This window comes from Gorilla gorilla, chromosome 18 (assembly GCF_029281585.2).
Source record: "Gorilla gorilla gorilla isolate KB3781 chromosome 18, NHGRI_mGorGor1-v2.1_pri, whole genome shotgun sequence".
Lineage (NCBI taxonomy): Eukaryota > Metazoa > Chordata > Mammalia > Primates > Hominidae > Gorilla > Gorilla gorilla.
Window position 1 is genome coordinate 3,716,473 of NC_073242.2, and position 12,032 is coordinate 3,728,504.

At 51.5% G+C, this 12,032-nt stretch overlaps 1 protein-coding gene across 11 annotated transcripts in view; it reads right to left on the reverse strand.

Moving 5' to 3' along the window:
* The window catches only part of NPRL3 (NPR3 like, GATOR1 complex subunit), a 73,868-nt gene that overhangs the window by 17,329 nt on the left and 44,507 nt on the right, over window positions 1-12,032 (reverse strand). For all 11 annotated transcript variants that reach the window (XR_010131482.1, XM_055364705.2, XM_063699829.1 and 8 more), the window contains 2 exons: window positions 2,823-2,960; window positions 602-758 (listed from right to left, as the gene is read on the reverse strand). Coding sequence is in view for 10 of the 11 variants with exons in the window: in XM_055364705.2 (XP_055220680.1) it covers window positions 602-758; window positions 2,823-2,960 (295 nt within the window). In the remaining variant the exon portion in view is untranslated. The remainder of the gene's footprint in view (window positions 1-601; window positions 759-2,822; window positions 2,961-12,032) is intronic.

Below are 12,032 nucleotides of genomic sequence, written 5' to 3' on the forward strand. Positions count from 1 at the left end.
CACTCCAACCAGATCCGCAGACGAGGCTGAGGGGCCCTCCATCTAATCAGAAAGGGCAGCCCTCTGCATGGACAGGCCCATAAGCATGTGGCTCAGGAAGGACGTGGCATCTTGTACAGAGTGCACAGGCCAACACACGTGCACACACAGGGGCGTAAGGCCACCAGGTTAGGTCTTTGTTCTGCACATGGGAGGGCCCTGCATCCAAGCTTCCTGCCCTTAGTTCCCGTATGTTTGTTCATGCACCACTGTGAGACCCCCATGACCCTGCCCGCTGCTGCCCTGCCCACCCCCTAGCTCTGGTGTCTCAACCTCCAGGACTGGAAGCACCCCAGTCCTTTCTCTCACAGACTTGCTTTACCTCTCTGAGACAGAAGAACCAGTCAGGCCCATGGCTCACTCACAAAGCCAGCCCTGAACCCAGGTCTGACTCAGATGCCAAAACCTCCAGCCATCCCAGGGACTGGCCCCACCCCATGGTGGGCTGTGCCGCGGCTCTCAGCTGGACACAGCCCCTGTGGATGTACTGTGGCAGGCGGCCTGCCTTTCCTGATGCCCCAGCACCGCCACATGCCACCCATCCGGGCCTCCAGAGCTATACCTGCAGCAAGGCCAGGTCCGCATCCTGGGCTAGCTGCTGCAGGTTCTTCACAGCAGATGTGGTCTTGATCACCCGCACTAGGGCAGGGGAGCAGTCAATAGGAAGCTCAGCCAGCAAGGACTTCTCATCACTGAGCAGCAGCAGGGCATGGTAGGGGCTGCAAAACAATCATCTGTCACGGAACACACGAAGTGCAGGAACCCTGCACCAGGTATGCACCAAGTATGTAGCAGGTCCTGCGCCAGGTATGCACTAGGTATGCACCAGGTCCTGCACCAGGTATGCACCGGGTATGCACCAGGTATGCACCTGGGACACAAACACACGGAACATACAAAGTGCAGAGAACCCTGCACCAGGTATGCACCAGGTCCTGCACGAGGTCCTGCACCGGGTATGCATCAGGTATGCACCTGGGACACAAACATGCAGCTGGAGCCTCCTGGCCCTTAACTGCGGAGAGAAGGGCCAAGAGCGGGATTTGAGAAAAGGGCAGTGGTCTGTTTGGAGGCCTTCACAAAATCTGCCAAGGACTGGCTCATGCCTATAATCCCGGCACTTTGGGAGGCCAAGGCAGGCAGGTCACGTGAGGTCAGGAGTTCAAGGCCAGCCTGGCCAACATGGTGAAACCCCATCTCTACTAAAAATAAAAAAATTATCTGGGTGTGGTTGCACCCACCTGGGGTCCCAGCTACTCGGGACGCTGAGGCAGGAGAATCACTTGAGCCTGGGAGGCGGAGCTTGCAGTGAGCCAAGATTGCGCCATTGCACTCCAGCCTGGCGACAGAGCTAGACTCTGTCTCAAAAACAACAAAAACAAAACCTGCAAGGATTATGTCACCCTCAGAAAAAAACATGACAAAAGTGGGGAAGGCTCGAAGACTGGACTCCGTATCCCACCTCAGAGACGCCCAGCAAACATCTGTTGATTGAAGACATGAATGAATCTTTCCTAAGGAAATTGTCCCAAATATGGGAAAAGCAAAATCCTCCTCACAGACTAGGGACAGAAGTACATTAAAATATGCTTAGCTAGGATTGAAAGCAAAGAGCACGGACTGGGGAGGGTGGAACTAGGCAGCGCTTTGCTTTCTGTCATTTCCAAATTTTCAGCAATGTGCCCAGATATATTTTTATAATTAAAAAATGTTCAGGGTATTGGGGGACTTGGGAACAGGTGGTGCCAGAAGACTGGGCTCAGTTCTTTCCTTGCAGAAAATCAATTAAATTGCCAGGGCATGGTGGCTAACACCTGTAACCCAGCACTTTGGCAGGCCGAGGCGGGTGGATCACGAGGTCAGGAGTTCAAGACGAGCCTGGCCAACATGGTGAAACCCCATCTCTACTAAAAATACAAAAATTAGCCAGGTGTGGTGGTGTACACCCATAATCCCAGCTACTCAGGGGGCTGAGGCAGGAGAATCGCTTGAACCCGGGAGACAGAGGCTTCAGTGAGTGGAGACTGTGCCACTGCACTTGAGCCCCGAGCAAGACTACATCTCAAAAAAAAAAAAAAAAGTCAATTAAATTAAGAAAGTATATTTTGGGAGGCTGAGATGAGTGATGAGTGGATCACTTGAGGTCAGGAGTTCGAGACCAGTCTGGTCAACATGGTGAAACCCTGTCTCTACTAAAAGTACCAAAAAAATTAGCCAGGCATGGCAGTGGGCGCCTGTAATCCCAACTACTCAGGAGCCTGAGGCAGGAGAATCACTTGAACCTGGGAGGTGGACGTAGCGGTGAGCCGGGATCGCACCACTGAACTCCAGCCTGGGCGATAAGATCAAAACTCTGTCTCTCTCTCACACACACACACACACACACACACACACGCAAAAAAAAAAAAAAGAGAAAATAACTGAGATCCCATGAGTGCTGACTGAAATGCAAAAGACCTGGGGTAGGGCAACACCATTAAGATGAAGTCCCTCCAGCCCTCCGGCCTCCCCTAGGACACTCAGCCCCACATCCAGGCTGCCCTGCCCAGGCCTAAGGTGGTGCCAGAAGGGCCCAGGAGAAACCTGGGATTGGTCATTTCTGGACACAACTGGATACAAAATTATGTGTTTTAACTTCTTTAAACGGCAGAGCCCCACCTGCAAGCTTCCGCAGTGGGAAGAAGAAAAGAGAAATTTTGGAACAAAGTAAGTGGTAAAATCTCAGGCAGAAGCTAAAGGGAAGGGCCCTGGCAGGGAGTGAGCACGTGGGGCTGGGCACTTACCGGATGGCTTTCAGGCTCCGTTCGATGGCCTCTGGGGGGATCAGACTGGAGGCCGCATAGTGGATCTTGTGGGGCAGGCAGAAGCTCACCTCCAGCCAGCTGTTGATGTGAAGCCGAACTACGCCCGACGTGCACAGGCTGCAGAGAGTGGGCGCTGTTACCCGTTCACATAAACTTTCTAACCATGCACACAGATCAGAAAACAGCCTGCTCAATGGTGCTGATTCCCCTGCTGCTTAGGGGAAACTGCAGGTGGAGACCCGGGCAGCAGAGCATCTCTTAAGATCACATTATGTTTAAGAAAAGAAAATATGGGGGCCGGGCATGGTGGCTCATGCCTGTAATCCCAGCACTTTGGGAGGCCAAGGTGGGCGGGTCACGAGGTCAGCAGTTCAAGACCAGCCTGGCCAACATGGTGAAACCCCGTCTCTACTAAAAATACAAAAATTAGCCAGGCGTGGTGGTGTGCGCCTGTAGTCCCAGCTACTCGGGAGGCTGAGGCAGGAGAATCACTTGAACCCAGGAGGTGGAGGCTGCAGTGAGCTGACATCACGCCACTGCACTCCAGCCTGGGCAACAAGGCAAGACTCTGTCTCGAAAAAAAAAAAAAAAAAAAAAAAAGAAGAAGAAGAAGAAAGAAAAAAAGAAACATATTTCTGGCTAGCCCTGGAATCTGTAGTCCAACCAGACTGCCAGGGCTTGAGAGAAGCCGTACCCTGTCCTGGAGACTCGGTGCACTAGAGGCACTCTAACTCAGGCCCCTGCCCGTCCAGACCCCTGGCAGACACCCAACACCCAGAGTACCTCCTCCCTGTGAATGGGCCTGCCCTGCACACCTCATGAAGCCCCAGTCACAGGTGCAGGTCCAGGCAGAACAGTGGCTGTCTCAGAGGGCAAGGAGGGCAGGGAAGGAATGCCAAGTCCCCCCAGAGTGTTCCAGTGGTGAGAAGCACACAGTGCCCACCTCCCTGCTCTCTGCAGATGCCCACAGCACCCCAGTTGCAGTGCGTGTGGATACCAAGTGGTCACCACAAGCCAGCCGTGCTAGCCAGCCCCAACACTTCACTACGACGGAAAACCTTTCACTCCACATTCTATCAGTAAGGGTAACTTGGTTCTTTCCGATCCCAAAGCTTGCTCAGGCCAAACATAGCAACACCATCCCAGATTCCTTATTTCTTTCACAGTCCACTTTAAACCATCAGCAAATCCCATCTGCTTCACCTGCAGGGATGTCCAAAATCCAGGCCTTTTCAGCACCACCAGGCCCAAGCCACCCAGAGCACTGGCCCCTCTGCCTACCGCTCCCCACACTCCCACCTGGGCAGCCCCAGCCATGGGCCTGCAACACCCACGTTCCTGTGGCCTCACTCCCTGTGCCCAGTCACTCAGGTCCCACTGTGCTCAGGGCCCTGGCATTTGCCCTTGCCCACAAACTCTCTGCAGACGCCCCAAGGCTCCTTTACTCCATCGGTCTACACTCAAGTGTCACGTTCTCAGTGAAGCATCCCTGACCCCAGCCCCGCTGGCACTCCAACCCCTGACCCGCTGCCTAATGCTGTCTCCCCAGCCGGAACTCACTCCTGAGGAGGGGGCTTGTGGGTTTCATTCTCTGCTCTCTACACATTGTAAAACGTGTCAGGCACATAGGCACCCAGCTGCATTTCCTGAATGAAGCCAAGGAACACACCGCCCTCCCAGCGTGCACTGTCTTTCCTAGGAAGCCCTGCCCCAAGAACAGGCTCCACAGTGGGGATGCAGCCCACGTCATCCCCTGGGGGAACCACACAAAACAAGGAAGGAGTTGTTTTCACCAGGAGCTTCTAAAACTCCCTGATGGAGAAGCCAGGGCCCCACCCCACTCCACCGCTCACCACAAAGCGCCCTTGCCTTAAGTAAGGGCCAACAGCACTTGTTCTATGACATAGAGGAGATGCAACTGCTCAAGCAAAGCTGTCTGCAGCTGGCCTTCACCGCATCCCCGGGGGCTCCAGGCAACAGGGGGGATCTCCACCTACTCTTGTCAAGGCCTGGCCACTCAAAGTGGCCGGCACCTTCCTTGTGTCCTGCACAGGGAACGCAGCCTGTGAAGCCTCACAATGACACCAGTTCTAAAATAGGAGCAAAACACACACAAGTTCTTCTCCAAACTGCCCATTTCTACAGCACCTCCCCGCATCATGTTTCCTCTGTTCACTGCCCCACTGCCCAGGAGAGCAGCCAACTAGTGCTTTTCCCATCACCCCCTGACCCTATTCTGCTATTCTCAGCTCCCAGTTGGCAGGACAGGCCAACACACCCACATCCGGCTAAGTCCGGGAGGCTTGGCCAGACTTCTGGCTGCCCCAGGCCAGAAGGTACAAACGGCCCCTCGGACGTCTCTCACGACACGTCAGTACGGGGTGCTCAGAGAACACCACGGCCCCAAGGTCCCAGAGGAGGGCAGCAGTCTCAGCTTCTTCCAGAACTGCAAGCTAACCAAGTACGTCGGGGCAGACAGAGGCTCCCAGAACCTTACCTCTCTTTGGTCAGGGTCTTTGCAGGGTGAAAAACTCGTATCAAACCCTGAGAAATGTCCCAGCCTCTAAGGAATTAAAGATCACACCAGGAGAGATTTGTCCAGGGGATCCAGGTTACTCAACCTGAGTAAGCAATAGTTAGGATCTTGGCATCCGTATGCGACAGGGAAGAAAGGGCAAGCGAGAGGTGGCCCCATGCACTGTGCTGTCACCATCTGGCTCAGAAAGGAGGGCCACTGGAAATAAAAGGTCTATTTTTTTTTTCTTTTTTCTGAGACAGGGTCTCACTGTTGCTCTCACTGTTGCTCAGGCTGGAGTGCAGTGGCGCCATCTCCGCTCACTGCAGCCTTGATCTCCCGGGCTCAAGACAACCTCCCAAGTAACTGGGACTACAGACGTGCAACATCACGCCTGGGTGATTTTTTGATTTTTTTTTTTTTTTTTAGAGACAGGGTCTCACTACGTTGCCCAGGCTGGTCTCAAACTCCTGGGCTCAAGCGATCCTCCCACCTTGGCTTTTCAAAGTGCTAGGATTACAGGCGTGAGCCACCACACCCACCCAAGGCCTTTCTGTTTCTGTCCTATTTAGGATGCAGCTCAAAGTGGCTGTTGGGACACCACAGAATCAGAATACGGAGGATCCTATTGTTTCAAATGTAGCTGTCTTTGCTCCACCTAGGAGCACAGTGAGGCCTTATGACATGTGCTGTGGCTCCCAGCACCAGTTTAGGTACTTGGAGTGCAGCAGGGAAGAAAACAACTTGGCTGCTCTGCACGCTGGGGGCTTCACTCAGCGGCATCTAGACAGACACATAATTGGCCGGGCATGGCGGCTCACGCCTGTAATCCCAAAACCTGGGAGGCCGAGGCAGGCCAATCACTTGAGGTCAGGAGTTCGAGACCAGCCTGGCCAACATGGTGAAACCCTGTCTCTACTAAAAATACAAAAATTAGGCCGGGCGCCATGGCTCACACCTGTAATCCCAGCACTTTGGGAGGCTGAGGTGGGCGGATCACCTGAGGTCAGAAGTTTGATACCAGACTGACCAACAGGGAGAAACCCCGTCTCTATTGAAAGTACAAAATTAGCTGGGCATGGTGGTGCATGCCTGTAATCCAGCTACTTGGAAGGCTGAGGCAGGAAAATCACTTGAACCCGGGAGGTGGAGGTGGAGGCGGAGGCGGAGGTTGCACTGAGCTGAGATCGTGCCATTGCACTCCAGCCTGGGCAACAAAAGTGAAACTCCATCTCAAAAAAAAAAAAAAAAAAAAATTAGCCAGGTGTGGTGGCAGGTGCCTGTAATCCCAGCTACTTGGTAGGCTGAGGCAGGAGAATCACTTGAACCCAGGAGGCGGAGGTTGCAGTGAGCCGAGATCGCGCCATTGCACTCCAGCCTGGGTGACAGAGCGAGACCCTGTCTCAAAAAAAATTGAAATTAACGTTTTAAAAAAAAGACACATAATTGTAATCAAATTGTATGGAGCATTAGAAACTGGAGAGAGTTATAGGGAAAGGAACAGGGGCTTGGAACACACCTCATGGAAAGCCAGGAACAAGTTCCAGCTATGGGTATGGAGAAATGAGGGCAGGAGGGAGAACACATGAAGGTTCTTCTAGTGACTTCCCAGCTTGGTCATCTCTGCTGCCCTCACCGTGTCAGCTGTCCTTGGAGCCGCAGTCATGTGATCTGGTTTGTACACTGGCATGGAGCCCTCTCCTCTGGCAGAGACACGCCATGTTGGTTCCTCTAACTTCCACGTGGACTTTACTCCATTTTCCCAACCATCAGCTTACCCACCTGCTGCTTTCTCCCTCGGAGCACTCTGCACTGAGGCTGGTGCTTCTTTATGAACTAACCCAGCTCCCTAGAGCGGTGACAAGTGCTGCCACCAGGAGTGCCCCAAAGGCCATGGCAGACCTGGGCAAATTCCCTGAACATGTCAGAGGGATGACTGCTCTGGAAATGTGCCGGCCCAACCTCCAGCCTGTAAATCCCCCACAGTAAGAGGGTAAGCCAGGAGCTGCACTGAGGTCTGTTAACAAGGGGAAAGAGAAAGGTTTGTCCCTGTTTTTAAGTCTGCAGCTTTAAGACAAGAGCCCTTAGCACAAGCAGGGTTTGGGCCCTGAAAGGTTTCCTGCCGAGCTTGCACTTCTATTTGCAAGGTGTTTAATGGTTTGGTCTGAAAACACTCTGGAGGAAAACGCTATCCTCCTCAAGACTTATCCAGCCCCTCACACAGCTCTGGGCCAGCCAAGAGGGCCCAGCCCAGTCTGTGACAGGAGATAGGTGCCCCAGCCAAAGCCCTGCATCCTGACAATGACTATGCAAAAGGGAATGGCTGGCTTCAAACACACTCTCGCCGTTCATCTCCAAGACAGAAATGTGCACAAGCTTAGTCTAGTCCCCTCAGCTTTTAGCATCTGAGAAAGCATCCATTCCTAACCTTAGAACTGGACAGGACCTGTGAAGCTATCCCGCAAACCTCTGCATCCTCTGGTCCCACGGATGGGCCTGGCTTCCTACCATAAGTAGTGGGATGCTGCATAACCCAAAAGATCTATGTGGGTTCCAAACAGCCTACCTTGAAATTTCAAACGAAAGTTTATATATAGGTGCGTTTTTACGGAAATGGGTACTACAACTCTCAGGATATTCACAGAGGGTCCATGGGACCAACCCTGCTCTCAACAGTTTGCAGTGCAAGGCTCCGCACCAAGTACCACCTACCCAGCCAGACCCTGGACATCACTCCCCACCACAGGTCCTGTTAACTCGGAGAACCATTCAGCAAATCACTTCTTCACACTCCCTGGAATCTACACTGCTGTTATTCCCACCCACGCATTCCATCGACCCCCAGCGGATGAGCTGTGCCCCTCCACAGGCTGAGTGTGGGGCTGTGTTGCAGAAAGTGAAGAGACATCCCTGCCTCCTGGGAGACACAATTAAATGGCCATATGAATGAGTGACAAGCTGCCACTGAGGGCCACTGGGATCCACAGGGAGACACAAGTGCTAGGTCTGGCACAAGTGCTGGGGTGGCCTCCTGAGCGATTCACATTCCCAGCCTAAATTCACAGATGTTAGGTCCTGCAGGACAGGGCCACCAGGCTATTCAGCCACACCATAACCCTAGCTTTAATTAAAATAGCAACTGGGGACTGGACGTGGTGGCTCACGCCTGTAGTCCCAGCACTTTGGGAGGTCGAGGTTGGCAGATCACGAGGTCAGGAGTTCAAGACCAGCCTGGCCAACATGGTGAAACTCCATCTCTACTAAAAATACAAAAATTAGCCAGGCCTGGTGGCGGGCACCATAATCCCAGCTGCTCAGGAGGCTGAGGCAGGAGAATCACTTAAGCCCAGGGACGGAAGTTGCAGTGAACTGAGATTGTGCCACTGCACTCCAGCCTGGGTGACAAAGCAAGACTCCAACTCAAACAAACAAACAAACAAACAAATAAATAAATAAATAAATAAATAAAATAGCAACTGGGGGCAGGGCATGGTGGCTCACGCCTATAATCCCAGCACTTTGGGAGGCTAAGGTGGGTAGATTGCTTGAGTCCAGGAATTCAAGATCAGCCAGGGCAACGTGGCAAAACCCCATTTCCACAAAAAAATACAAAAACTATTCAGGCGTGGTGGCGTGTGCCTATAGTCCCAGCTACTCAGGAGGCCGAGATGGAAGGATCACCTGAGCCTGGGAGACAGATGTTGCAGTGAGCCAAGATTGTGCTCCAGCCTAGCAATAGAGTGAGACCCTGCCTTAAATTTAAAAAAAAAAAAAAAAAAAAAAAGAACCAGGAACAATTCCTTTGAAAAATCCCACCCCAATCTCCAACCTCATTAATCTCACAGCTTCTGGTCTTTCAGTTCTGTTCTGAGATTCCCCCAGATCTGGCAGTAAGTCACCATCAGGAGAAAGGCACTCTGTGTCCTAGGTTACCTGATCAGTAATGGAAACTCAGTCTCCTCTTCTCAGGGCAGAAGAGTGAGCAGCAGCAGACCAAACCCTCAAGGCCAACCATGGACCTGATGGGATGAGGACAGAGGAGAGGCCACAGCCCAGAGGGGCTCCTGGGTGGCTGCAGAGCCATGCCAGTGCCAGACAAGGATGGGTACAGGGAGGGTACTACTGCCTGGACTCCTGCCAGAGAAACATAGCTGCCAGCATCCCTGGGGCAAGCTCCAGGACCCAAGACTGTTAGGGTGGCAGTTTGGATGGAGGAAATGTGATCCTGGGCACTAAGAAACAGAATGCGTAGGTCAGGAAAGAACGCCACGTGCTGAACAACAGCTTAGGAGCCTTTTTCACCAAAACTCAGATTCCTGTCCTCCTTTAATATCCACTAGGTGGCGTTGGGTTGCCTCAAGTTCTGAGCTCCTCCGCAGCCTGCAGATCACACAACAGGCAGTCCAAGGTTTTGTCTCCTTTCAACTTTCCAGCACGATTCAAACCTAAGAAATCATAGTCCATTCTTCCTTTAGAAATATAAAGTCAACGGGCCTGGCACGGTGGCTCACGCCTGTCATCCCAGTATTTTGGGAGGCCGAGCCGGGCGGATCTACAAGGTCAGGAGTTCGAGACCAGCCTGGCCAATATGGTGAAACCCCATTTCTACTAAAAATACAAAAATTAGCCGGGCGTGGTGGCGTGCACCTGTAGTCCCAGCTATTCGGGAGGCTGAGGCAGAAGAATGCACTCCAGCCTGGGCGACAGAAGGATATTCCGTCTCAAAAAAAAAAAAAAAAAAAAAGAAGAAGAAAAAGAAATATAAAGTCAATGGTTGGGTTTTTATTTAAACAAATTTTTAAGAGACAAGGTCTCACCATGTTGCTGGGGCTGGAGTACAGTGGCTATTCAGACACCAGCATAGAGCACTACAAGCTCGAACTCCTGGGCTCAAGTGATTCCCCAACCTTGGCCTCGCCTGTGAGATGGGACTACAGGAGCACACCACTGCACCAGCTTGGTTTTTATTTTAATTCCAAGTTAGCCTGATTTTTGCTTGTAATCTAATCCGAGTTGAGGCATACACTCAGAATAATGGAACAATTTCCAGGGAAGAGACTGGATACCAGGCAATTCAAAGCCAGAGGGTAGTAATTCTCTCAACACAGAGAAAACATTAGTGTGATAACAATGAATCAGAGACAGGGTCAGACTACATGACCACAAAGGTCCCATTCTGCAACACAGAAGGGGCCAGAAAACAAAGCAATCACCTGGCAAGGGCTGATGTTCTCTCACACCTGGGGAGGCTCAGTCCCCAGGGTCACCAAGAGACAAACAAATGCTAGTTGCAACTTATATCACAAAAGACAAATCACTCTCCTATGTTTAAGGACTTATATCTCCCGATAGAAGAATGAACAAGGGATCTGAGCAGTGAGCTCACAGAAAAGACAGGTGGTTCAAACATGTGAAGAGATGCATCAATGCATCACAATAAAGCTACAAAGAGCTCCCATTCCCCACCTATTATACTGGTTAAGATCCACAATTTCACGAGACTCGATGTTGGCAAAGCTCGGGGGAAGAGGCATCTCGTGTGTTGCTGATGGGACAGAGGTACAAATCCCTGAGAAGGAAACACAACATTACAAATGCCATTTTCCCTATTAGTAATGCCTTTAGGAATTTATCTTATAGATACAGAGGCGCACATACAAAATAACACAGGTAAATGGTTAGCACTGGAAGGCTGGAACAAACTCAATGGTGGGGGCAGTTGCGGCTCACTAGGCAGCCAAAAAAAGAATTAAAAAGTATTTTTAAAATTTTATTTATTTTTTATTTTACTTTATTTTTTTAAATTTTTATTATTATTATTATTTTTGAGATGAAATCTAGCTCTGTCACCCAGGCTGGAGTGCAGTGGCGCCATCTCAGCTCACTGCAACCTCTGCCTCCCAGATTTAAGCAATTCTTCTGCCTCAGCCTCCTGAGTAGCTGGGACTACAGGCATACACCACCACGCCCAGCTAATTTTTTGTATTTTTAGTAGAGAGGGGGTTTCACCATGTTGGCCAGGCTGGTCTCGAACTCCTGACCTCGTGATCCACCCACCTCAGCCTGGCAAAGTGTTGGGATCACAGGTGTGAGCCACCGCGCCCGGCCTTTTTTTTTTATTTTTGATATGCGGTCTGGCTCTGTTGCTGGGGCCAGAGTACAATGGTACAACCATGGCTCACCATAATCTTGATTTCCTAGGCTTAAGTGACCCTCCCACCTCAGCCTCCTGAGTAGCTGAGACTACGCTTGTGCCACCACACTCAGATATTTTTAAAAAATTTTTTGTAGAAATGCGATCTCACATTGTTGTTCAGGCTGATCTTGCACTTCTGACCTCAAGAAATCCGCCCCTCAGCCTCCCAAAGTGCTGGGATTACAGGCGTGAGTCACCACGCCCGGCCTGCTTGTCCACATTTAATAAAGGCGATGCTCAGCCAATATAATCAGAACAACTGTGAGGTTTTCACGGTATCCTCAAGGCTTGCTGCCCTCACACAGTCAGTGTCGCAAACCCCAACCCTCTCAGAGTGAGAGGAGACAGCTGGCCCCAGCCTCACCCACTGAGCCTCAATTTCCTCTTGAGTGACTGGAGTCAGTGACACCCACCTAGTGAAGGTGGGCCCAGAACGTGCTGTTGCGTCATGCCCAGTAAAATGGCATTTTGCATCTGT